Source organism: Oncorhynchus keta, chromosome 33 (assembly GCF_023373465.1).
Source record: "Oncorhynchus keta strain PuntledgeMale-10-30-2019 chromosome 33, Oket_V2, whole genome shotgun sequence".
NCBI classification, from domain to species: domain Eukaryota; kingdom Metazoa; phylum Chordata; class Actinopteri; order Salmoniformes; family Salmonidae; genus Oncorhynchus; species Oncorhynchus keta.
The window spans coordinates 15,616,359-15,643,237 of record NC_068453.1 but is presented as its reverse complement, the minus strand read 5'-3'; the positions used below and the strand labels follow the sequence as shown (position 1 = coordinate 15,643,237).

At 44.8% G+C, this 26,879-nt stretch overlaps 1 protein-coding gene across 2 annotated transcripts in view; it reads left to right on the top strand.

Moving 5' to 3' along the window:
- The window catches only part of LOC118366275 (cyclin-dependent kinase 17), a 41,306-nt gene that overhangs the window by 4,511 nt on the left and 9,916 nt on the right, over positions 1-26,879 (top strand). For both annotated transcript variants that reach the window (XR_008089057.1, XM_052492095.1), the window contains exons 2-3: positions 25,312-25,473; positions 26,264-26,428. Coding sequence is in view for 1 of the 2 variants with exons in the window: in XM_052492095.1 (XP_052348055.1) it covers positions 25,347-25,473; positions 26,264-26,428 (292 nt within the window). In the remaining variant the exon portion in view is untranslated. The remainder of the gene's footprint in view (positions 1-25,311; positions 25,474-26,263; positions 26,429-26,879) is intronic.

Genomic DNA, 26,879 nt, shown 5'->3' with positions numbered 1-26,879 from the left:
AATGGGACGCCTTCTGAGGGATATACTTTCTGTCCCCTGAAAAGAGTTTGGAGGGAGGTGTGGTGGGGTTTCTGTAGACGAGCCCAATGCCCCCCTTTCGTTGTCTGAAGAGGGGCATTGTGGGAACTGGAGCAGCCCTTTTGGAAGGAGCCCAGGGTCTGATTAACACCACCCCGGTACCATGCACAGACCGGCACTGTGTGTGTGTGCACTTACACATTCTGTCTTTGTCCCATCTTTTTCTTCTCTCTCTCTCTCTCTCCCCCTGAGGAAACTGTCCCATCATGCGTTGCCCTGTGGGGGTTGGGACATTGGCTTGTAATCTGGAAATTAGAGGGTGGCATTGTCTGAGCAGCAGCGGACCGACAGATTATTCACACACACACACACACACACACACACACACACACACACACACACACACACACACACACACACACACACACACACGAACAGTAGCAATCGTACACTAAGCACACCACATACTGTACATACAAACTTCAGATACTGTACTCATTATACACACTCATAGGTAAATTCCCTGAAATAGACACACGCACAACAGCACAGACTGACTGTGTCTAATACAGAGTGATGGCGTCCCGTTATTCTTTCCTGTCTGCCATGCTGAAATAGTCATGGATCCGTAATCTTCAACCAGCATACACTATACACAGAGTAACTTGAGTTCAGCTATGATAACAGGACAAACCCTACCTTGTTATGTAACTTCACATAGTGTGGCATGGCACACTGTTCTGACAGGCACGTAGTTTACATTCCTTCACAGTGCTGTACAGACCCTCATATCCCAACCCGCATAGCACACAGTGACAGCACAGGTACAGCAGAGTACGGAGTCTGTTGACTCTGGTTCACTAGTTCAGCTGACACTGTGGGGCTCTGGAGCTGTAGGAAGTCATGGGAACGTTGTTAGTTAGCAAACGGACAAGAGGCTGAAGAAATTGAATCTTGCTGAAGATAAAGTTACATCACAAAAAGGGTTTGTTCTGTTCTAGCTGAACTCGTGTGTGTGTGTGTGTGTGTGGGTGGGTGGGTGGGTGGGTGGGTGTGGGTTGTATCTTGGTGCCAATTTGTCTCAGGACTCTTTTGAAGGGTCTTGGGTAGAGGTCGACCGATTATGATTTTTCAACGCGGATACCGATTATTGAAGGAACAGAAAAAGCCCATACTGATTAATCGTCTGATTTTAAAATAAATAAATAATAATAAAAATATATTTTTTTGTAATAATGACAATTACAACAATACTGAATGAACACTTATTTTAACTTAATATAATACATCAATAAAATCAATTTAGCCTCAAATAAATAATGAAACATGTTCTATTTGGTTTAAATAATGCAAATACAAAGTGTTGGAGAAGAAAGTAAAAGTGCAATATGTGCCATGTAAGAAAGCTAATGTTTCAGTTCCTTGCTCAGAACATGAGAACATATGAAAGCTGGTGGTTCCTTTTAACATGAGTCTTCAATATTCCCAGATAAGAAGTTATAGGTTGTAGTTATTATAGGAATTATAGGACTATTTCTCTATACCATTTGTATTTCATTAACCTTTGACTATTGGATGTTCTTATAGACACTTTAGTATTGCCAGTGTAACAGTATAGCTTCTGTCCCTCTCCTCGCCCCTACCTGGGCTCGAACCAGGAACACAACGACAACAGCCACCCTCGAAGTATCGTTACCCATCGCTCCAACAACCTTGCAGAGCAAGGGGAACAACTACTCCAAGTCTCAGAGCGAGTGACGTCACCGATTGAAACGTTATTAGTGCACACCCCGCTAACTAGCTAGCCATTTCACATCGGTTACACCAGCCTCATCTCGGGAGTTGATAGGCTTGAAGTCATAAACAGTTTAATGCTTGAAGCATTGCAAAGAGCTGCTGGCAAAACGCACGAAAGTGCTGTTTGAATGAATGCTTACGAGCCTGCTGCTGCCTACCATCGCCCAGTCAGACTGCTCTATCAAATCATAGACTTAATTATAACATAATAACACACAGAAATACGAGCCTTTGGTCATTAATATGGTCGAATCCGGAAACTATCATTTTGAAAACAAAACGTTTATTCTTTCAGTGAAATATGGAACCGTTCCGTATTTTATCTAAAGGGTGGCAACCCTAAGTCTAAATATTGCTGTTACATTGTACAATCTTCAATGTTATGTCATAATTATGTACAATTCTGGCAAATTAAATGACTGTCTTTGTTAGGAATAAATGGACTTCACGCAGTTCGCAACGAGCCAGGCTGCCCAAACTGCTGTATATACCCTGACTCTGTTGCACTGAACGCAATAGAAGTGACACAATTTCCCTAATTGTAAGAAATTCATGTTAGCAGGCAATATTAACTAAATATGCAGGCTTAAAAATATATACTTGTGTATTGATTTTAAAGAAAGGCATTGATATTTATTGTTAGGTTTGGTGCAACAACAGTGCTAAATCATCACCTGTTTGGCGAAGTAGGCTGTGTTTAGATAAGAAATTAACAGACACCACATCGATTATATACAACGCAGGACAAGCTAGATAAACTAGTAATATCATCAACCATATGTAGTTAACTAGTGATTAATGTGAAGATTGATTGTTTTTTATAAGTTTAATGCTTACCAGTAACTTACCTTGGCTTCTTGCTGCCCTCGCGTAACAGGTAGTCAGCCTGCCCCTTGGACTAGTAACCGGAATGTTGCATAAACGAATCCCCGAGCTGACAAGGTAAAAATCTGTCGTTCTGTCCCTGAACAAGGCAGTTAACCCACCATTCCTAGGCCGTCATTTAAAATAAGAGTTTGTTCTTAACTGACTTGCCTAGTTAAATGAAGGTGTAAACTTTGTTTTGCCAAATCGGTGTCCAAAAATACAGATTTCCGATTGTTATGAAAACTTGAAATCGGCTCTAATTAATCGGCCATTCCGATTAATCGGTCTACCTCTAGTCTTGGGTGGCAGGCTATGTGTGTGTTGAAGATGACACTTGTGCGCAGATAAATTATTAACATTGTGAACGCTTGGTCGTCCTGACTGCAAGTGGGGTTAAAGTGGTATTGGGAGGAGGTAGTGAGCTAATGGGGAACATGGCTGAGAGGCAGGCCATACTCATGAGTGACTTCCTATCCTAGTCTCATTTTCTAGCCGTTCTGCCTTCACAGCCAAATCAGAGGACATGGTGATAATGGAGAGAAAAGGAGACTAGCTGAAACTGTTGAGAGGCCTGAGCGGGAGGGTGGAATGTTTCTCTTTCTGACTTCCTAACCCTCACTCAGGTGACGAGGAATGTCACACCTGGAGTGACCGGGACAAAGACAGGAACGCAACAACCACCTGTGCTGGCCTGGGTGTCTCCGGGACGACCTCTAGGTGAACCTGGTGGGCACACCTGTTCTCTAGGGCTTTGTGGTTTAGAGTTGGGGCCTGGGGCAGGTTGTGAGAAAGGGGAGGATCAATAGGGAAAGGGAGATCGGGGAAAGGATAACAGTGGGAAGAATACAGTGAAGTGATAAAGCATTGAAACATGCAAGGATGAAATAATTGATCTGCTCTTCATGTTGTTGGAAAACACTTCCAGATAAACTTAGGCATTTACTGCTAATGTTCATATCCGTCTTGTGTGTGTTTGTGTGGGACATGTGTCCCTCCTTCTCTGTCCTGTGGAATGTGAACTATTCCAGCTGTTCCTTGCAAAGAGGAAGCCCGTGTTTTGGGACACACTCGCACGTTCCCTGTTGTGCTCCTCTGGCTGGCTGTCCTGAGTCGTCCGGAAGCAGCTCGTTAGACCTTGTTAGTGTGGTATGGCTTTAAAGGAGAAGAAGTAAATAGCAAGATGTGTAACTGTAAGGCTGAGAGGGCTGGTGGGAGGAAGGTGCTACAGGAAGAGAGGATGGATGGGCTGACAGTTATTGACTTGGCTGTCAGACTACAGGGGGTTCAATAACCGCACCGGTGTGGCCTTCTGCTCCTCGCAGACACAGAGGGAGACAACGAAGCACAGAGTCTTTTATCTTCTCAAATGGTCGTCATGTGAGACTGAGACATTGCTAAAGCTGGTTAAAGGGTAGCGGTTTATGCAACCCCAAAGGGTTGTATGTAGCTGGCTGTGAGCATGTGTGTTTAGGGGTGAGGTCTGGGTCCTGTTGGACTCTGTCCCGTTCATCTCTCCATTTTACACAGGGATAATGTATAGCCTAGTCTGTGCTTATCCTCTTATCTCCCACACACACACAGTGCTTTTTCTCCCTTTCCAACCCCCCTTGCTGCACACAGATGACACTGTAGTGTCTGGGAACCAATTCAAACCGTGTGTCTGTGTGTCATGCCACTCACTATGGGGCTCTGATCACTTATTTTCCTGCTTTAATCTGTGGGTTGTTTGTATTTTTGATCGGACAGACTCACTTTTCTGATAGCTACTTTATTGAGGAAAAATCTATGACTGAGAGTAGTTTTTCCCACCTAGCTACTGTATCTTAAGATGAATGCACCAACTGTAAGTCACCCTGAATAAGAGCGTCTGTTAAATAACTAAAATGTCAATTGTGAAGAGAGAGAGCGGGAAGGAGCACGTGCCTGTGTGTGTTTATGCTTGTCTGTGTATAATGGCATGCCTGTCCTCTGTAGAATACACTGTATTCAGCTGTGAGTCTGCAGTACCCAGTCCTAAAAATAACCCCCCTTACTGCCCCTATCCTCCTTCCCCCTCTCTCCTTCGCTATCCCTATCTCCCCACTGTTATCTCCTTTCTCTCCCTCTGCCCTCCTTCTGTTCCACGTCTCTCCTTCTCTACAGGATCTGATCGCTCCTCTTCTCTTATTTCTCTCTCTCTGCCCTCCTTCTGTTCCACGTCTCTCCTTCTCTACAGGATCTGATCGCTCCTCTTCTCCTATTTCTCTCTCTCTGCCCTCCTTCTGTTCCACGCCTCCCCTTCTCTACAGGATCTGATCGCTCCTCTTCTCCTATTTCTCTCTCTCTGCCCTCCTTCTGTTCCACGTCTCTCCTTCTCTACAGGATCTGATCGCTCCTCTTCTCCTATTTCTCTCTCTCTGCCCTCCTTCTGTTCCACGTCTCTCCTTCTCTACAGGATCTGATCGCTCCTCTTCTCCTATTTCTCTCTCTCTGCCCTCCTTCTGTTCCACGTCTCCTTCTCTACAGGATCTGATCGCTCCTCTTCTCATTACATTACATTACATTTAAGTCATTTAGCAGACGCTCTTATCCAGAGCGACTTACAAATTGGTGCATACACCTTATGACATCCAGTTCTGTTCCACGTCTCTCCTTCTCTACAGGATCTGATCGCTCCTCTTCTCCTATTTCTCTCTCTCTGCCCTCCTTCTGTTCCACGTCCCTCCTTCTCTACAGGATCTGATCGTTCCTCTTTCTCTCTGTCTCTGCCCTCCCTCTGTTCCACTTCTCTCCTTCTCTACAGGATCTGATTGTTCCTCTTTCTCTCGGTCTCTGCCCTCCTGTTCCACTTCTCTCCTTCTCTACAGGATCTGATCGTTCCTCTTTCTCTCGGTCTCTGCCCTCCTGTTCCACTTCTCTCCTTCTCTACAGGATCTGATCGTTCCTCTTTCTATCTCTCTCTGCCCTCCTTCTGTTCCACTTCTCTCCTTCTCTACAGGATCTGATTGTTCCTCTTTCTCTGTCTCTGCCCTCCTTCTGTTCCACTTTACATTTACATTTACATTTAAGTCATTTAGCAGACGCTCTTATCCAGAGCGACTTACAAATTGGTGCATTCACCTTATGACATCCAGTGGAACAGCCACTTTACAATAGTGCATCTAAATCTTCTTTATCCTATCCTAGGTATTCCATAAAGAGGTGGGGTTTCAGGTGTCTCCGGAAGGTGGTGATTGACTCCGCTGTCCTGGCGTCGTGAGGGAGTTTGTTCCACCATTGGGGAGCCAGAGCCTTCTGTTTTGACTGGGCTGAGCGGGAACTGTCCTTCTCAGTGGTAGGGAGGCAGGAGGCCTGGATCAGTGCCCTTGTTTGGGTGTAGGGCCTGATCAGAGCCTGGAGGTACTGAGGTGCCGTTCCCCTCACAGCTCCGTAGGCAAGCACCATGGTCTTGTAGCGGATCTCAACTGGAAGCCAGTGGAGAGAGCGGAGGAGCGGGGTGACGTGAGAGAACCCTGCGGCGTTCTGGATGAGTTGTAGGGGTTTAATTCTGCAGTAATCCAGACGGGAGATGACAAGTGCCTGGATTAGGACCCTTCCTGTGTGAGGCAGGGTCGTACTCTGCGGATGTTGTAGAGCATGAACCTACAGGAACGGGCCACCGCCTTGATGTTAGTTGAGAACGACAGGGTGTTGTCCAGGATCACGCCAAGGTTCTTAGCGCTCTGGGAGGAGGACACAATGGAGTTGTCAACCGTGATGGCGAGATCATGGAACGGGCAGTCCTTCCCCGGGAGGAAGAGCAGCTCCGTCTTGCCGAGGTTCAGCTTGAGGTGGTGATCCGTCATCCACACTGATATGTCTGCCAGACATGCAGAGATGCGATTCGCCACCTGGTCATCAGAAGGGGGAAAGACTTCTCTCCTTCTCTACAGGATCTGATCGTTCCTCTTTCTCTCTGTCTCTGCCCTCCTTCTGTTCCACTTCTCTCCTTCTCTACAGGATCTGATCGCTCCTCTTTCTCTCTGTCTCTGTCCTCCTTCTGTTCCACTTCTCTCCTTCTCTACAGGATCTGATCGCTCCTCTTCTCTCTTGCTCTGTCTCACTCTCTTGGCATCCTCTCTCCACTCTCACACTGAAGGAGATTTTTACAGCATTTGGGACATAGGTATTTCTGTCTCTGTTTGCGCAAGGGCCTCTAATGTACACACACACTCTTACTCACTCACTCACTCACACACATGTCCATTACCCGTTAGCTTTGTTATTTCAGCTCATCCCTCCAGGGTCAGTCACGCTGAAACTCCTTTTAGCTCCTTACAGTGAGAGGTGTGTGCGCGAGCTGGCGTGACAGGCTCAGTTCCAGTCAACCAGTGTGATGGATGTCGAGCAGCAGCGTTTTGTGCTAACACATCCCATTACATCACTGTGCACGGTTGTCCCCTGGCTGCACTGGTTTATGGTTATTGGCTGCAGCAGTCATTACCTCTCAGCCGGTTGGCTCGTGTGGGTTTTGGGAGGTCAGGCGTCCCCAGGTTGTCATAGTGATATGCCCGACCTCTCACCCCTGAGCTGCAGGTCAAAAGATCAGAGGGGAGGCAGCGTTATTTCTCTAATGGCTGTGTTCTGTTATTTATGTTGCTATCTCATCTGTGTTTTTGGGGGAGGTTGTTTGGTAGGCTAGCTGAGATAAGGCTACGTTTGGTTAAGGGGATGGTTTGTGTGTGTAGGATAAGTTTTGGGTTCATGGTGTGGAGGGGGAGTGATGAGGGAGGGGATTTGATGAATGCCTCGGGCCTAACCGGGTTAGCGTTGATTGTATTTGATTTGGAACTGAGCTGCCTCCAGAGGGGTGTACTATAAAGCACTATCAATGAGTTAGCCAGCGAAGTGACGTGGTGTAATGAGTAGGATTCTGTGTTCACATGCAAAAGTGATTGCTTTTGATAAAAACACTATCTGCTTAGAAAATTCTGACATATATTTGATGTAAAATACAGTTTAAGTTGGAAGTTTATATACACCTTAGCCAAATACATTTAAACTCAGTTTTCACAATTTCTGACATTTAATCCTAGTAAAAATTCCCTGTCTTAGGTCAGTTCGGATCACCACTTTATTTTAAGAATGTGAAATGTCTGAATAATAGTAGAGAGAATGATTTATTTAAGCTTTTATTTATTTAATCACATTCCCAGTGGGTCAGAAGTTTACATGCACTTAATTAGTGTTTGGTAGCATTGCCTTTAAATTGTTTAACTTGGGTCAAATGTTTCGGGTAGCCTTCCACAAGCTTCCCACAATAAGTTGGGTGAATTTTTGCCCGTTCCTCCGACAGAGCTGGTGTAACTGAGTCAGGTTTGTAGGCCTCCTTGCTCACACACACATTTTCAGTTCTGCCCACAAATTTTCTATAGGTTTGAGGTCAGGGCTTTGTGATGGCCACTCCAATACCATTTTGCCACAATTTTGGAAGTATGCTTGGGGTCATTGTCCATTTGGAAGACCCATTTGCGACCAAGCTTCAACTTCCTGACTGATGTCTTGAGATGTTCCTTCAATATATCCACATAATTTTGTTGACAGCATGACTGAGCAGCGCAGATTACTGATTGATTTGAAAAAGGCCCTCCTCCTCCCTCACTTTTTCCCCATGTTCACGTCACAGGCCATAGCCTGGTGCACCGCGGTTTAGCTTAATGGAACTCCCTCAGGGTCCAGTAAGGGGGTGTAATGCTGTGTTTGGGTGAGTGCCCGGAAGTATCTTGTAGTCTGCATGTCTATAACCCCATTCATTTGACGACCGTGGTGGTTTTGGTTAGTAAGGCACACCTGCAAGATGAGGAACCCCTCTGGCACTGGTATGTGTGTGTGCGCGTACTGGTGTGTTTGTGTGGTGGCCTACAGGAGTCTGTGACTGTCTGTGATCTTTATATCATAGGGGTGATGTCAGCTAGCCCAGGGTTAAGCCTGTAACTGTAGCCTGTCACTCACCTCCATGTACACAGCAGACTGATAGAACAGGTAGGACTGGGGGATATGGCCTAAAAATCTAATCTCCAATTTTAATTTATTTCTTCATCTGAATAAGCTTTGCTTCACAATTAAAGGTCAATACACCACATGTCAAACAGTCAGCAATAATGTAATGAATTCAGGGCTTGTAAAATTACTCCTAAATATAAGCCTTACACAACCAGAAGGAAGACCCACTAATTATGACATTATTTTATCAAAATAGTTTAACCTGCTTTAAAAAAATATATATTATTCCCTGATCAGGCTTTCAAGTCTGTCAATAAAAATGCCCTTTTTGTTAAAATTGTAACCAGAACCATGCTCAATGCAGATCCACCAATAATGACCAACTTCTGGTAGCAGACATTCTAGAAAATGAACACGGGTCTCAAACAATCTCTCAAGCACAAGCCCACTCGCTAATGAGCAGCCAGCTAATCTTTTATATTTCAAGTCTAGTCCAACTTGGCTCTATTTGTTTGCTAACAAGGTAGAACAGTTGAACTGCTCTGAATAGACTCGGAACGCTCATCAAAACAACAAAAAAATGCATTCTTGTGATACAGGCATTTGGAACATCACGCTAAAACCAAAATTGTTATTGATTTGATATATCCCCCAGCCCTATGGACAGGTACTAGGTGTTTGCCTCAGGGGTGTAGTTGAATAGCTTATCACGGTGTTAACCGTATTAGCCTCGGTTCTTTGGAAGGAAGGGTTGTTGACAAGTATTTGACATTGTATCTAAAAGTATAATTGAGGACGAATTCATCAAAGTTGGCATATTTATTTCATTTTGGCCTTACCCAGTCCTCCTTTAAGACTATGTGCTGCAAAGCAAACGTTGATGTCATATGAAGCTTTTACCACTTGCTCTGAAAAATGAATAGAGTTTCTATTTCACACACATGTACATTTCATTTATGAATATGGAAAATGATAAACAGAAATATTGAAAATTATTATTTTAGATTTGGCATTTTTTCTTGTATATTGTTAAACATAATATACTCTACTGGCATATCAATGTTTCAGCGTTGGATCTCTGCTAGTTTTAAAGTTATAGCCTGTTTTTATAGAGAGATTGGCACAGTAGGCAATGTAACCAATCACGGCACTCCTTTTATTGGTGTCATTACACATCCTGCAAATCAGCACCTGAGGGGGACCATTTTGAATCCATTTTCACATTCACTCTGTTGGTAATGCTGACAAATTGGATCATAACAAAAGTAGCAGGGATCCCACTCTGGAACTTTTGATTTGCCCGTAAACTATATTACGTTCGTACTTTTCTATATTCATGTTTCGACTTTTTTTGTAAGCAAAATGAATGTAAAAACGTGTTTATTGAAATCAATATACTACTCATATTACAGAGCAAGCGGTAAAAGCTTCATATGAGACCAATTGTTGCTTTGAAGTGCCTAACGATGAAACGGTATGGAGTCTTAAAGGAGGCCAACTTTGATGAATTATTTCTCAGTTATGCTTTCAGATGCATATGTCAAGAAAACTTCCTCCAAAGAAGCCTTCTATGGATTACATTTCGGGAACATTTCAAAATCATGGTATTTCTTTTTTTTTGGGGGGGGGGTTCCTGGTTTCGTATTGAATTACAGTACAGCTCGGTCTCTGTTCTTTCTCTGTACTTTCCTCAGCTAACAGTACATGCCTGGAGTTACCCTGGTGATGTCATGCCTCTTACACAAACACAAAGACGCCATTCTGTTCTTCTCACTCGAAATATGCTCACTTTCTCTTTTCCTCCCTCTCTTTATCCTTTGCTTGCTCGCTCTCGCCTTCACACTCTCTCGCGTGCACATCGACACCCACATATTCACATACGTCTTTTCTCATTCCATTTATTATTATTATTTTTTCCATTTTCAATTGGATATTGATTTGACCGTATCATATTTCCTAGTTACTTGACAAAGAGTGGGAGTGAGACTGGAGGAGAAAGAGCAACCAGCCAGATAGAGTTCTGGGATAGTCTAGACCTCCTAATCTTTTGGAAGCAGAATATAGACTCTGGGGCCTTGGTCACCATGGTGACGAGAGGAGATCAGGGTCTAGAGAGATACAAAAGGGAGAGGGACAAAAGTTGCTGTTCTCTTTTTTAATTTCAAGGCAGATTTCCCTAAATGGGGGTGGAACTACTGTATCTTACTTTAGGGACATGCCTTCAAGGGAGCTGTCTTAGTTGTCACATTTGAAGGAATTGACTTTGATGTGAGTGTGTGTATTAGTCTTAATTAGGCCTTGTCGTCTGCCGTCTCTCCCCCGCCTGCCCTTTGAAGTCTCCTCCTCTTCGCTGAGCTCTAGCTTACCCATGATGCACTGGGGGACCCCCAGAAGGACAGGCTAAGGGGAACGAGGGAAGATCTGAGGAAGTGCCTGGTTTGGGTTTGGTATGTGGGTCAGGATTTCACAGAAGAATGTATAGGCTGTGTGTGTGCCTGCTTGCGCATGTATGTTTTTTTTGAAGGGATGCTGATTACAGAGAGGGAGAGGGGGAGAGACGAGGGGGATACCGGCACAGAGCCCATCAGCCAGTGTGTTGGATTGTGTTTGATGGGGAATTCTCTGTGCTTTCTCTTTCACATCATTTAGATATGCCAGATGCTGTATCCCCCCCGAGCCCTGTCAAATGAGCTCTCTTTGTTTTGGTGTGGCCCAGAGATAATACCTGTCTCTGTTACATCCCTCTGTACTCTATCTGAGAGAGTGCTTATCTCGCTGCACAGGGGCAGCAGGTAGCCTAGTGGTCAGAGTGTTGGGCCAATAGTTGAAAGGTTGCTAGATCAATAACTGAAAGGTTGCTAGATCGAATCTCTGAGCTGACAAGGGAAAAATCTGTCGTTCTGCCCCTGAACAAGGCAGTTACCCCACTGTTCCGAGGCCATCATTGTAAATAAGAATTTGTTCTTAACTGACTTGCCTAGTGAAGTAAAGGTTAAATTAAAACAATGTATCATACTTTAATCAAAATTGCAATATCCATATCTCGAGGCTGATAAATTGTGTAAAACATCATGAATGTAACATGTAATAAGGATCCCCTGAAACTCTGACCAACACTTTGGTTCCTACCCTGTCACAACAACTTCTACAGGTTTTTTTCATTAGTTGTCATGCTAAACAACACCAACCATATAGTTGGAATACTCATTTTATTTATATGATTCCAACAGTTCACCCAAGTGTTTTGATCTAAAACGCAAGTAAAATCACATTTGTAATATTTGGTTAAAAAAAATCACAATTAGATTATTTGCCCATATCTTGCAGCCCTACCTGTACAGCAGGCTTCCCCAGCTGGTGGCCCGTGGGTGATTTTATTTGTCTCCCCAAGTTTTCTGAGCAAAAATAAAAAGCTAGATATTTTATTTATTTATTGTTGGCTATAAAAGACTGTACAAAACCACCAGCAAATCAGGTCCAAGTGATTTTTAATTTTGGAAATCTGTTCTGAACTATTACCATGCTAAATATACATATTTATTTATTTTGTACACACACTGAGTGAACAAAACACCTGCGCTTTCCATGACACCGACTAGGTGAACCCAGGTGAAAGCTATACGATCCCTTACTGATGTCACTTGTTAAATCCACTTCAGTCAGTGTCGATGAAGGGGAGGAGACAGGTTAAAGAAGGATTTTTAAGCATTGAGACATGGTTTTGTATGTGTGCCATTCAGAGAGAGGAGAATGGGCAAGACAAAATATTTACAGTAAGTGCCTTTGAACAGGGTATGGTAGTAGGTGCCAGGCTTTCTGTCAAGAACTGCAACGTGCAACTCAATATTAGGGAAGTGTTCTTAATGTTTTGTACACTCAGAGTGTATGTGATCTTATACAATGTGAGCAAGGTTTTAAATGATTTATGTTTTAGTCAATTTGCAGCCCACAAATTATTTGAAATTATGTTCCAGCCCCCTGACCATCTGCTCAAGAAAAAAATGTCCTGCGGCTGAATCTAGTTGATGATCCCTACTGCGTGCGTGTGTGCGTGTGTGCGCCCAACCAACGAACCACTAGAGAGATGGTGAGTTAGAGAATGAGCGAGAGGTTGAGTTTTCTCCCTGTGCTGCTGATACAGGATTCTGGACCCTGTCCAATGGGAACAGCTAATCTAGTAACTCTATATCTACACTGCAGGGTGGCAGAGAGGGATCTGCTCTAGTTAGCGGAGATGGGATCAGCAGTGTGTGTTTTTTTTTCTTGTTGGATAGAAGACTGCCCAACACACACACATTGGAGGACAGCTGTGGCTTCCTTGGCCCTCAGTTCTTCTCATATTTCCTTGCCAGCTCATTCAGCAGGTAAAGAATGTGCGTGTCACTCCCCACAGCAGCAGACACAACCATTGTCTCAGCAACCCAATCATCCACAGCCTGCCCACTTTCCTAGCCTGTCTGCCCAAGGACAGTGATGCTCTGAGGGGCAGACACAGGCATACTCAGTCCCAGCCACATGACCAGGCCTGTGTCCTGCACTCTGCCCATTGGCAAAAGGAAGGAGTTGTTGGGATGATAACGAACATGTCAGTAACATTAGTATCATTGCCTTATTGACATTACCGCACTCACTATTGTGTTTATTTTATTTCACCTTTATTTAACCAGGTAGGCTAGTTGAGAACAAGTTCTCATTTGCAACTGCGACCTGGCCAAGATATAGCATAGCAATTGGACACATACAACAACACAGAGTTACACATGGAATAAACAAAACATAGTCAATAATACAGTAGAAAAAAAAGAAAACAAAAAGTCTATAAACAGTGAGTGCAAATGAGGTAAGATAAGGGAGTTAAGGCAATAAATAGTCCATGGTGGCGAAGTAATTACAATATAGCAATTAAACACTGGAATGGTAGATGTGCAGAAGATGAATGTGCAGGTAGAGATACTGGGGTGCAAAGAAGCAAGATAAATAAATACTGTATGGGGATGAGGTAGATAGATGGGCTATGTACAGGTGCAGTGATCTGTGAGCTGCTCTGACAGCTGGTGCTTAAAGCTAGTGAGGAAGATATGAGTCTCCAGCTTCAGGGATTTTTGCAGTTTGTTCCGGTCATTGGCAGCAGAGAACTGGAAGGAAAGACAACCAAAGGAGGAATTGGCTTTGTGGGTGACCAGTGAGATATACCTTCTGGAGTGCGTGCTACGAGTGGATGCTGCTATGGTGACCAGTGAGCTGAGATAAGGCGGGGCTTTACCTAGCAGAGACTTGTAGATAACCTGTAGCCAGTGGGTTTGGCAACGCGTATGAAGCGAGGGCCAATAAACGAGAGCGTACAGGTCGCAATAGTGGGTAGTGTATGGGGTTTTGGTGACAAAATGGATGGCACTGTGATAGACTGCATCCAGTTTGTTGAGTAGAGTTGGAGGCTATTTTATAGATGACATCACCAAAGTCGAGGATCGGTAGGATGGTCAGTTTTACGAGGGTATGTTTGGCAGCATGAGTGAAGGATGCTTTGTTGCGATATAGGAAGCCAATTCTAGATTTAATTTTTGGATTGGAGATGCTTAATAAGAGTCTGGAAGGAGAGTTTACAGTCTAACCAGACACCTAGGTATTTGTAGTTGTCCACGTATTCTAAGTCAGAGCCGTCCAGAGTAGTGTTGCTGGACAGGCGAGCAGGTGCGGGCAGTGATCGGTTGAATAGCATGCATTTAGTTTTCCCTGCGTTTAAGAGCAGTTGGAGGCCACGGAAGGAGAGTTGTATGGCATTGAAGCTGGTCTGGAGGTTAGTTAACAGAGTGTCCAAGGAGGGGCCAGAAGTATACAGAATGGTGTCGTCTGCGTAGAGGTGTACCAGAGAATCACCAGCAGCAAGAGCAACATCATTGATGTATACAGAGAAGAGAGTCGGCCCGAGGGTTGAACCCTGTGGCACCCCAGTAGAGACAGCCAGAGGTCCGGACAACAGGCCCTCCGATTTGGCCAGGTCAATGAATACGGCTGCACAGTAATGTCTCTTATCGATGGCGGTTATGATGTCGTTTAGAACCTTGAGCGTGGCTGAGGTGCACCCATGACCAGCTCTGAAACCAGATTGCATAGCGGAGAAGGTACGGTGGGATTCGAAATGGTCGGTAATCTGTTTGTCAACTTGGCTTTCGGAGACCTTAGAAAGACAGGGTAGGATAGATATAGGTCTGTAGCAGTTTGGTTCTAGAGTGTCACCCCCTTTGAAGAGGGGGATGACCGCGGCAGCTTTCCAATCTTTAGGAATCTCAGACGATATGAAAGAGAGGTTGAACAGGCTAGTAATAGGAGTTGCAACAATTTCGTCAGGTTGTCTAGCCCGGCTGATTTGTAGGAGTCCAGATTTTGTAGCTCTTTCAGAACATTGGCTATCTGGATTTGGGTAAAGGGGAAATGGTGGGGGCTTTGGCGGGTTGCTGTGGAGGGTGCCGGGCAGTTGACCGGGGTAGGGTTAGCCAGGTGGAAAGCATGGCCAGCCGTAGAGAAATACTTATTGAAATTCTCAATTATAGTGGATTTATCGGTGGTGACAGTGTTTCCTAGCCTCAGAGCAGTGGGCAGCTGGGAGGAGGTGCTCTTATTCTCCATGGACTTTACAGTGTCCCAGAACTTTTTTGAGTTTGCTACAGGATGCAAATTTCTGTTTGAAAAAGCTAGCCTTCGCTTTCCTAACTGCCTGTATATTTGTTCCTAACTTCCCTGAAAAGTTGCATATCACGGGGGCTATTCGATACTAATGCAGAACGCCACAGGATGTTTTTGTGCTGGTCAAGGGCAGACAGGTCTGGAGTGAACCAAGGACTATATCTATTCCTAGTTCTACATCTTTTGAATGGGGCATGCTTATTTAAGATGTTGAGGAAGGCACTTTTAAAGAAGTGTGTGTGGGGACCACGAGTGTGGCTGATAAGATAAATGGAGAATGTTCTGTTGGAAAATCATATTAGTGAACTCAGAACACACTCTTCCTCCCTCCTGCTCTCTCTGTTTTCTCTCTCTCCTGCTCTCTCTGTTTTTACCTCCATCTCAATTGAATTTAAGGGCTTTGTTGGTATGGGAAACATATGTTTACATTGCCAAAGCAAGTGAAGTAGATAATTAACAAAAGTTAAATAAACAATACAAATTAACAGTAAACATTACACTCACAAAAGTTCCAAAAGAGTAAAGACATTTCAAATGTCATTATGTGCAAATAGTTAAAGTAGAAAAGGAAAAAAACATAAATATGGGTTGTATTTACAATGGTGTTTGTTCTTCACTGGTTGCTCTTTTTTTGTGGCAACAGGTCACAAAAACAGGTCACATCTTGCTGTTGTATTTCACCCATTAGATATGGGAGTCTGTGTAATCTGAGAGAAATATGTCACTAATATGGTCATACATTTGGCAGGTTAGGAAGTGCAGCTCAGTTACCACCTCATTTTGTGGGCAGTGTGCACATAGCCTGTCTTCTCTTAAGAGCCAGGTCTGCCTACGGTGGCCTTTCTCAATAGCAAGGCTATGCTCACTGAGTCTGTACATAGTCAAAGCTTTCCTTAATTTTGGGTCAGTCACAGTGGTCAGGTATTCTGCTGCTGTACTCTCAGTTTAGGGCCAAGTAGCATTCTAGTTTGCTCAGATTTTTTGTTAATTATTTCCCCCTTCTCTCTCCCCCTCCTAATCACTCTGTTTTACCTCTCTGTGTCTCTCTGTCTCTGTGTCTCTGTCTCTCTGTCTCTCTGTCTCTCTGTCTCTCTGTCTCTGTCTCTCTGTCTCTCTGTCTCTCTGTCTCTCTGTCTCTCTGTCTCTCTGTCTCTCTGTCTCTCTGTCTCTCTGTCTCTCTGTCTCTCTGTCTCTCTGTCTCTCTGTCTCTCTGTCTCTCTGTCTCTCTCGCTCTCTGTCTCTCTCGCTCTCTCTCTCTGTTTTTATCTTACTCTCGTATTTTCCTTTTTTTCTCTCGCTCCATCTCCCCTGACTCTTTACAGCAGGTTTGTTGTGCTTAAACAAATGAAGACACCTACAGACACATTCTCACACACACACACACACACACACACACGTTTATTTTACTATCCTTGTGAAGACCACCAAACGGTTGATTCCCATCCAAAATCCTATTTTCCCTAACCTTAACTCTACACCTAATCCTTAACCCCTAACGTAACCCTAATTGTAAACCTAACCCTTAAGCCTAAAATAAGCTTTTTCCTTATGGGGATAGGTGGAATGTCCCCACTTGTCTTCAGGTCCCCACAACGATAGTAAAACTAAAAACACACACGTATGCTCACACACCACTCCCCTCTTTCATTAACTATGTTTGTTTTAATGAGATCAACTCCAGCCGAGATGAGAAGAGAACCAGGTCATACCCGTGCAACACACACGCGCACACACACGCTTAAACCTGACATCAAAGCGACCCTGCCTTCACCCTGCCTGATACATGGTGGGTGTTAGGGCATGTGAAGGGTGGGGAGACTAATCCCCTAACACACACAGTGTTTCATAGATTTTCATTGGTAGATTAGTGGTTGACTGGCGAGGGGGGATGTGCTGCTGTATGTGTTTTTATATGCGTTGGCCTGGGGCATATTTGAGGGCACAGATAGAAATGTCATGTATGGAGCTGATGTGATTCCTCACTCTTCATGACAGAGACATGTCTGTTCTACACTATATATTTGTATCTGATCGTTCTTTGACGTTGTGCCCTATTGACCGGCACCTCCAAGCCTGGAGGTAATTTGAGTTTACACTCAGTATGTCCAGCCTAATCCTGTATGTGCACTGGTGAGCGGTGTGTGTGTGTGGGTTTGTCTGTGTTAGGATCGGGGTTGGGTACACTGCAGCCACAGATCCAGACAGTCATTGATTTGAATGATTCCTGCAATGCACACACATGCCATCAGGAATGACAGAGAAGGATGGCGTGTGTGTGTGTGTGCGCGTGTGTGCGTTTAGACAGATGGTGTCTCAAGTCTACAGTCGTGGCCAAAAGTTTTGAGAACGACACATATTAATTTCCACAAAGTTTGCTGCTTCAGTGTCTTTAGATATTTTTGACAGATGTGACTATGGAATACTGAAGTATAATTACAAGCATTTCATAAGTGCCAAAGGCTTTTATTGACAATTGCAAAGAGTCAATATTTGCGGTGTTGACCCTTCTTTTTCAAGACCTCTGCAATCCGCCCTGGCATGCTGTCAATTAACTTCTGGGCCACATCCTGACTGATGGCAGCCCATTCTTGCATAATAAATGCTTGGAATTTGTCAGAATTTGTGGGTTTTTGTTTCTCCACCCGCCTCTTGATGATTGACCACAAGTTCTCAATGGGATTAAGGTCTGGGGAGTTTCCTGGCCATGGACCCAAAATATTGAGGTTTTGTTCCCCGAGCCATTTAGTTATTACTTTTGCCTTATGGCAAGGCATTGTTTGTCACCAAACTGTTCCTGGATGGTTGGGAGAGGTTGCTCTCAGAGGATGTGTTGGTACCATTCTTTATTAATGGCTGTGTTCTTAGGCAAAATTGTCAGTGAGCCCACTCCCTTGGCTGAGAAGCAACCCCACACATGAATGGTCTGATGGTAGCGCTCACCTTGTCTTCTCCGGACAAGCTTTTTTCCGGGTGCCCCAAACAATCGGAAAGGGGATTCATCAGAGAAAATGACTTTACCCCAGTCCTCAGCAGTCCAATCCCTGTACCTTTTGCAGAATATCAGTCTGTCCCTGATTTTTTTTTCCTGGAAAGAAGTGGCTTCTTGCTGCCCTTCTTGACACCAGGCCTTCCTCTTTTTCCAAAAGTCTTTGCCTCACTGTGCATTCAGTTGCACTCAAACCTGACTGCTGCCATTCCCGGGCAAGCTCTGTACTGGTAGTGCCCCGATCCTGCAGCTGAATCAACTTTAGGAGACAGTCCTGGCGCTTGCTGGACTTTCTTGGTCGCCCTGAAGCCTTCACAACAATTTAACCGCTCTCCTTGAAGTTCTTGATGATCCGATAAATGGTTGATTTAGGTGCAATCTTACAGGCAGCAATATCCTTGCCTGTGAAGCCCTTTTTGTGCAAAGCGATGATGACGGCACGTGTTTCCTTGCAGGTAACCATGGTTGACAGAGAAAGAACAATGATTCCAAACACCACCCTCCTTTTGAAGCTTCCAGTCTGTTATTCAAACTCAATCAGCATGACAGAGTGATCTCCAGCATTATCCTCGTCAACACTCACACCTGTGTTAATGAGAGAATCACTGACATGATGTCAGCTGGTCCTTTTGTGGCAGGGCTGAAATACAGTGGAAATGTGTTTTGGGGTTTCAGTTCATTTGCATGGCAAAGAGTGACTTTGCAATTAATCTGATCACTCTTCATAACATTCTGGGGTGTATGCAAATTGCCATTATACAAACTGAGGCAGCAGACTTTGTGAAAATTAATATTTGTGTCATTCTCAACTTTTGGACACGACTGTATACAGTTGAGCTAATGATCTCAGAGGGAGTGAAAGAGAAATGTGACCTAAAGTATGTGGACACCTGCTCATCGAACATCTCATTCCAAAATCCAGCGTCCACTTCTGGAAAGGCTTTCCGCTAGATGTTGGAACATTGCTGCTGGGACTTGCTTCCATTCAGCCATGATCATTAGTGAGGGTGGGCATTGATGTTGGGCGATTAGGCCTGACTAACAGTCACTTCAGCACCTCGGCGGTCCCGTTCTGTGAGCTTGTGTGGCCTACCACTTCGTCACTGAGCCGTTGTTGCTCCTAGATATTTCCACTTCACAATAACAGCACTTACAGTTGACCAAGGCATCTCTAGCAAGGCATACATTTGACGAACGGACTTGTTGGAAAGGTGACATCCTATGACTGCCAATGTTTGTCTACGGAGATTGCATGGCTGTGTGCTTGATTATATACACCTGTTAGCAACGGGTGTGGCTGAAATTGCCGAATCCACTCATTTGAAGGGGTGTCTACATACTTTTGTAAAAAATAGTGGAGATGGGTGGAGAGATGGATAGTTAGATAATCTTGGTCCTCTTCTTGTGTCTCTGTCTGTCTGATGTGAGGTTAGTGCTGTGTTAGGATGTTTTCTTGATGTAGTGTAACTGTATCCCATGTGTGAGAGAGAGAGAGACACACACCGCAACCTTCACTGCTAGCTGGCAGTGTGTTTTCACTGTGTCCAGTATGGGATGGTGTGAGGGGGTTAGAAGGGTGGGTCCCGCTCGTCCGAGGGGTGTCACCGCGGCAACACAATGGGCAGGAAAACTGGCCTGGGGCAGAGAGAGCAAGGTGTTTCCTATGACCTGGCTTACTGCTGTGTCAGCATGCACACACACATGCTGATACACATAAACACACACACTGATACCCAAACCATACACTGATACATACACACATACTGTATTCTACATTTATGTATATTTACCATACACACACAAATCATACACTAACATAGCCACACAACACATAATTAATTGGTACTTACACACATACAGTGGATTGGATCCTACATGGATGGATGCACACAAAACACAGCCATACCATCGGACCAGGCAGGTATTTGTGTTGCTATGGAATGTGGCCAGTTCTCCCAGTCTGTGGCCTTTTCACCTCCCATAACACTCAGCCAACCAGCCTGCCTCGGCCAATCACTGCAGCCGCTGGACTAGGTCTGTCACTGCAGCCCACCAATCACACAACAAGACACAACCACATGACGACCACTGCTGTTACTTCGGGTGTGGCCAATCTGAGGACACTGATGGTGAGGTCAGTGTGTGTGTGTTTTAAGTGTGTGTATGACTGCTATTCCTATATGTAGCTGGTTCTGTGGATTTGAAGCTCATCTCTGTATTGCACCTCTCATTGTGTCATTTTAGCCACAGTAGATGGCCTTGATAAATTATGCATGAGTGTCTGCACGTGTGTGTGCTAATGCATTTTGCTTGCAATTAAGGAAAGCAGTATCATGTTTGGATGTTAAAGTCATGTTTAATTCGTGCTTTATGAAGGCCCTAGCTGAGTGCTGAGGAGAGGTGTGGTGACTGCAGTATTCATCTACTCATCATAAATATTAGATTAAAAGGAGGCGTAGTTTATTTATGAAGGGTGCTATTTTAGCACACCCGTGTGTTCTCGGCCTCTACATACTCTTGCAGCTTAAGGTTTGGGCTTCTCACTGTCTTATGTGTGTTCATGTGTTGGTAGCATGTACAATATCAGTCCATACTGGAATAATAACATAGTCACTCCAACCCAGCTGTACCAATATCAAGATAAGGAAGCTAGCATGTTGCTATGTGAGCAACATTTGAGAGAATTCTTAACAATATTATTCGTAGCCGTCTATTTTCCACCACAGAACAAAGCTGGCACTAAGACCGCTCTCAAGGCCATAAGTAAAGAAGAAAATGCTCACCCAGAAGCGGCGCACCTAGTGGCTGGGGACTTTAATGCAGGCAAACTTAAATCAGTTTTACCACATTTTTACCAGCATGTCACATGTGCAACCAGAGAAGAAAACAATCCTAGACCACCTTTACACCACACATAGAGATGCAGCAGTGTACAAAAGGGGGGGGGTTGTCAATGTAAATTGTCTGGTGGTGATTTTATTAATTGTTCAGCAGTCTTACGGTTTGGGGGGGTAGAAGCTGTTGAGGAGCCTTTTGTCCTCGACTTGGTGCTCTGGTACCGCTTGCCGTGCGGGAGCAGTGAAAGCAGTCTATAACTTGGGTGACTGGAGTCTCTGACAATTTTATGGGCTTTACTCTGACAACGCCTATTATATAGGTCCTGGATGGCAGGAAGCTTGGCCCCAGTGATGTACTGGGCCGTTCGCACTACCTTCTGTAGCATCTTACGGTCCGATGCCAAGGAGTTAGCATACCAGGTGGTGATTCAACCGGTCAGGATGCTCTTGATGTTGCAGCTGTAGAACTTTTTGAGGATCTGAGGACCCATGCCAAATCTTTTCAGCCTCCTGAGGGGGAAAAGGTTTTGTTGTGCCCTCTTCACGACTGTCTTTGTATGTTTGGACAATGATAGTTCGTTGGTGATGTGGACACCAAAGAACTTGAAATTCTCGACCCGCTCCACATCAGCCCCGTCGATGTTAATGGGGGCCTGTTCGGCTCGCCTTTTCCTGTCGTCCACGATCAGCTCCTTTGTCTTGCTCACATTGAGGGAGAGGTTGTTGTCCTGGCACCACACTGACAGTTCTCTGACTACCTCCCTATAGGCCGTCCGTCTCATTGGTGTCTGTGATCAGCCTACCACTGTTGTGTCGTCAGCAAACTTAATGATGGTGTTGGAGTCGTGTTTGGCACGCAGTCATGGGTGAACAGGGAATACAGGAGTGGACTAAGTACAAGACACTTCATGGTTACCGACGTGAGTGCCACGGGGCTGTAATCATTTAGGGAGGTCCGCGCATGATTTGAGTACACGTCCGGGTAATCCGTCTGGCCCAGCGGCTTTGTCAATGCTGACCTGATTAAAGCTTTTGTTCACATCGGCTACCGAGAGTGTTATCACACAGTCATCCAGAACAGCTGGTGCTCTTGTGCATGCTTCAGTGTTGCTTACCTCGAAGTGAGCTTGCAAGGCATTTAGCTTGTTTGGTAGGCTCGCGTCACATAGCAGCTCGCGTCTGGGTTTCCCTTTGTAGTCTGTAATAGTTTTCACATCCGACAAGCATCAGAGCCGGTGTAGTAGGATTCAATCTTAATCCCGTATTGACACTTTGCTTGTTTGATGGTTCCTCTGAGGGCATAGCGGGATTTCTTATAAACGTTCGGATTCGTCACCCGCTCCTTGAAAGCGGCAGCTCTAGCCTTTAGCTCGATGCGGATGTTGCCTGTAATCCATGGCTTCTGATTGGGATATGTACGTACAGACACTGAGGAGACGACGTCATCGATGCACTTATAGATGAAGTCGATGACTGAGGTGATGTATTCCTCAATGCCATTGGTTGAATCCTGGAACATATTCCAGTCTGTGCTAGCAAAACAGTCCTGTAGTGTAGCATCCGCGTCATCTGACCACTTCCGTATTGAACGAGTCACTGGTACCACCTGCTTTAGTTTTTGTTTGCAAGCAGGAATCAGGAGGATAGAATTGTGGTGAAATTTGCCAAATGGAGGGTGGCGGAGAGCCTTGTATGCATCTCTATGTGTGGTGTAAAGGTGGTCTAGGATTTTTTTCCTTCTCTGGTTGCACATGTGACATGCTGGTAAAAATTAGGTAAAAACGTCCCCAGCCACTTGGAGCGCCGCTTCTGGGTGAGCATTTTCTTCTTTGCTTATGGCCTTATAGAGTTGGTTGAGAGCGGTCTTAGTGCCAGCTTTGCTTTCTGGTGGTAAATAGACGGCTACAAATAATACAGATGAGAACTCTCTTGGTAGATAGTGTGGTCGACAGCTTATCATAAGGTACTCTACCTCAGGCGAGCAATACCTTGAGACTTCTTTAATATTAGACATCGCGCACCAGCTGTTATTGACAAATAGACACACACCCCCACCCCTGGTTTTACCAGAGGTAGCGTCTCTGTTCTTCTGGTGAATGGAAAATCCCTGCCAGCTCTACAGTGAGGGGGAAAAGTATTTGATCCCCTGCAGATTTTGTACATTTGCCCACTGACAAATAAATGATCGGTCTATAATTTTAATGGTAGGTTTATTTGAACAGTGAGAGACAGAATAACAGCAACAAAATCCAGAAAAACGCATGTAAAAAAAATATATAAATTGATTTGCATTTTAATGAGGGAAATAAGTATTTTACCCCCTCTCAATCAGAAAGATTCCTGGCTCCCAGATATATAAAAGATGTATAAAAGACACCTGTCCACAGAAGCAATCAATCCATCAGATTCCAAACTCTCCACCATGGCCAAGACCAAAGAGTTCTCCGAGGTTGTCAGGGACAAGATTGTAGACCTACACAAGGCTGGAATGGGCTACAAGACCATCGCCAAGAAGCTTGGTGAGAAGGTGACAACAGTTAGTGCGATTATTCGCAAATGGAAGAAACACAAAATAACTATCAATCTCCCTCGACCTGGGGCTCCATGCAAGACCTCACCTCGTGGAGTTGCAATGATCATGAGAACGTTGAGGAATCAGCCCAGACCTACACTGGAGGATCGTGTCAATGATCTCAAGGCAGCTTGGACCATAGTCACCAAGAAAACAATTGGTAACACACTACGCCGTGAAGGACTGAAATCCTGCAGCGCCCGCAAGGTCCCCCTGCTCAAGAAAGCACACATACATGCCCATCTGAAGTTTGCCAATGAACATCTGAATGATTCAGAGGACAACTGGGTGAAAGTGTTGTGATCAGATGAGACCAAAATGGAGCTCTTTGGCATCAACTCAACTCGCTGTGTTTGGAGGAGGAGGAATGCTGCCTATGACCCCAAGAACACCATCCCCACCGTCAAACATGGAGGTGGAAACATTATACTTTGGGGGTGTTTTTCTGCTAAAGGGACAGGACAACTTCACAGTATCAAAGGGACGATGGACAGGGCCATGTACCGTCAAATCTTGGGTGAGAACCTCCTTCCCTCAGCCAGGGAATTGAAAATGGGTCGTGGATGGGTATTCCCACATGACAATGACCCAAAACACACGGTCAAGGCAACAAAGGAGTGGCTCAAGAAGAAGCACATTAAGGTCCTGGAGTGGCCTAGTCAGTCTCCAGACCTTAATCCCATAGAAAATCTGTGGAGGGAACTGAAGGTTCGAGTTGCCAAATGTCAGCCTCAAAACCTTAACGCCTTGGAGAAGATCTGCAAAGAGGAGTGGGACAAAATCCCTCCTGAGATGTGTGCAAACCTGGTGGCCAACTACAAGAAATGTCTGATCCCTGATTGCCAACAAGGGTTTTGCCACCAAGTACTATGTCATGTTTTGCAGAGGGGTCAAATACTTATTTCCCTCATTAAAATGCTAATCAATTGATAACATTTTTGACATGCGTTTTTCTGGATTTTTTTGTTATTCTGTCTCACTGTTTAAATAAAAATACCATTCAAATTATAGACCGATGATTTCTTTGTCGGTGGGCAAATGTACAAAATCAGCAGGGGATCAAATACTTGTTTCCCTCACTGTATATTGTCAGTTCCTTCGTTCAGCCACGTCTATGTGAAACATGATGTTACTTTTTAATGTCCCGATGGTAGGATCATCTTTAATAGTAGGTCATCAATTTTATTTTCTAGCATTTGCACTTTAGCAAGGAGAATGGAAGGCATTGGGAGTTTACTCGCTCGCCTCCGACTTTTCAGAAGGATCCCCGATATGTGTCTCCTTTTCCTCTGTCTTTTCTTCACACAAAACAAAAAGTTTATTCCAGTCCGCGGTGAGTAATTGCTTTTCTGATGTCCAGACGTTATTTTTGGACATAAGAAACAGTAGCAGCAACATTATGTACACAATAAGTAAATAATAAAAAATAAATGTAAATCACAATTGGTTGGGAGAGTGTAAAACGTCAGCTATGTTCTTCAGCGCCATCTTTTCTTATCGAGACAATTACAAGTTACTTGTTTACGCCTTGCCACCAAATACGTGTGTGTGTGGGTCCAGTGCTGACCTTTGCCATCTGTGCCCTACAGGCCCTGCCAGCCCAGCCAACCCTGAGGAGTGTGTGATGGAGAAGATGAAGAGGTTTAAGCGGCGTCTGTCTCTAACGCTGCGCTCCAGCCACACCATAGACGAGTCTCTGTCTGAACTGGCCGAGCAGATGACCATCGAGGACGGCGGCAACAAGGACAGCGGTGTGTGTGTGTGTGTGTGTGTGTGTGTGTGAGTATTAGATATTGTATTAGTAAACAAACAGAGCGCACACACGTCTACTGTGCTCTGTGCAAGTCCCAGTGATAAGAGACTGATGATTTTACTATTCTGAAGTGAGTCTTGACTGAATGCCAGTAGAGAAGGATACAGCCAGCCAGTGGACACACACACAAGGGCCCTTTGGTCACCCCGAGGATACAGTTGAAATTGTAGCTGGCAGCCAATGGTATCCTTTCTTGCCATCTGAAGTGATTAGAGTGAGACTGAGGGAACGGGGTGAGAGACATCGAGAGGGGAAATTGACACACAGGGAGAGCGAGCAGCAGTGTGAATGATCGTGTCCTAGAGAGTAGCTCTGTATGTCCTTATGTAACAACAGAAGCAGCCTGGTGAGATGAAACGCCTACTGGGACACACACACACACAACGCAGGTGACGCTGCCACAATGTTTGTGGAGAAGACATCACACAGAAAAGGAAAACACTTTCACAAACATACTGCAACATCCCAAAATGTCTGAAGCTAACATCCTCTGGCCTACTTTAGGTTGAATAAGTGTTCTTTTCTGCTGTTTTTATATAAAACAAGGAAGCACTCTGTTTACTGAATTCTGCTCAACAGAAGACCGAACAGTACATGAACTACTTTTACAAATGACTGATTGATTCATTGGTAGATTGCGTGATGAATCGGATGGATGGATGGATGGATGGATGGATGGATGGATAGATAGATGGGCAGATTGATTGACATATTGTTTCTCCTTGCAGAGCCAATCGTGCGTAATGGGCGACCGCCCTCCTCCCACAGCATGCACTCGTTCCTGCACCAGTACACCGGCTCCTTCAAGAAGCCCCCCCTCCGCAGACCACACAGTGTCATCGGAGGAAGCCTGGGTTCCTTCATGACCTTCCCCAGCAACGGCAGCCGCCTCGGTGAGTTACACAGAGAGCGAAACAAGCAGACTCGGAGATGCACAAGCACGTATACACTAACGGCACACATGCTTGCACAAACACTCATATGCACGCATGCACATGTCATACACACACACACTCATTCAAACATGTAGCCATATTTACTAATGACACACCCACTAGCAGCACCACTATAAGCAACCTGTTCTCCTTCATGGTAATGCCACACGGTCGTCACCCGGCTGCCAAGGTGAGTTGCCGTGGAGATGGGCATACTCGTGCCTGTGCACCAGGAAGTGACAGAGAAAGAGCAGATGGCGACAGAGGACAAACAGGAAGTTAGTCATAGCCCCTGAGAGTTCCATCCTGACATGGTCATGGTGTGACTTTTCATCACACACAACACCAGACTCGTCTGTCTCTCCATCTTTATCTCCAATCTTCCCCTCAATTATGTGTTTTTGCATGA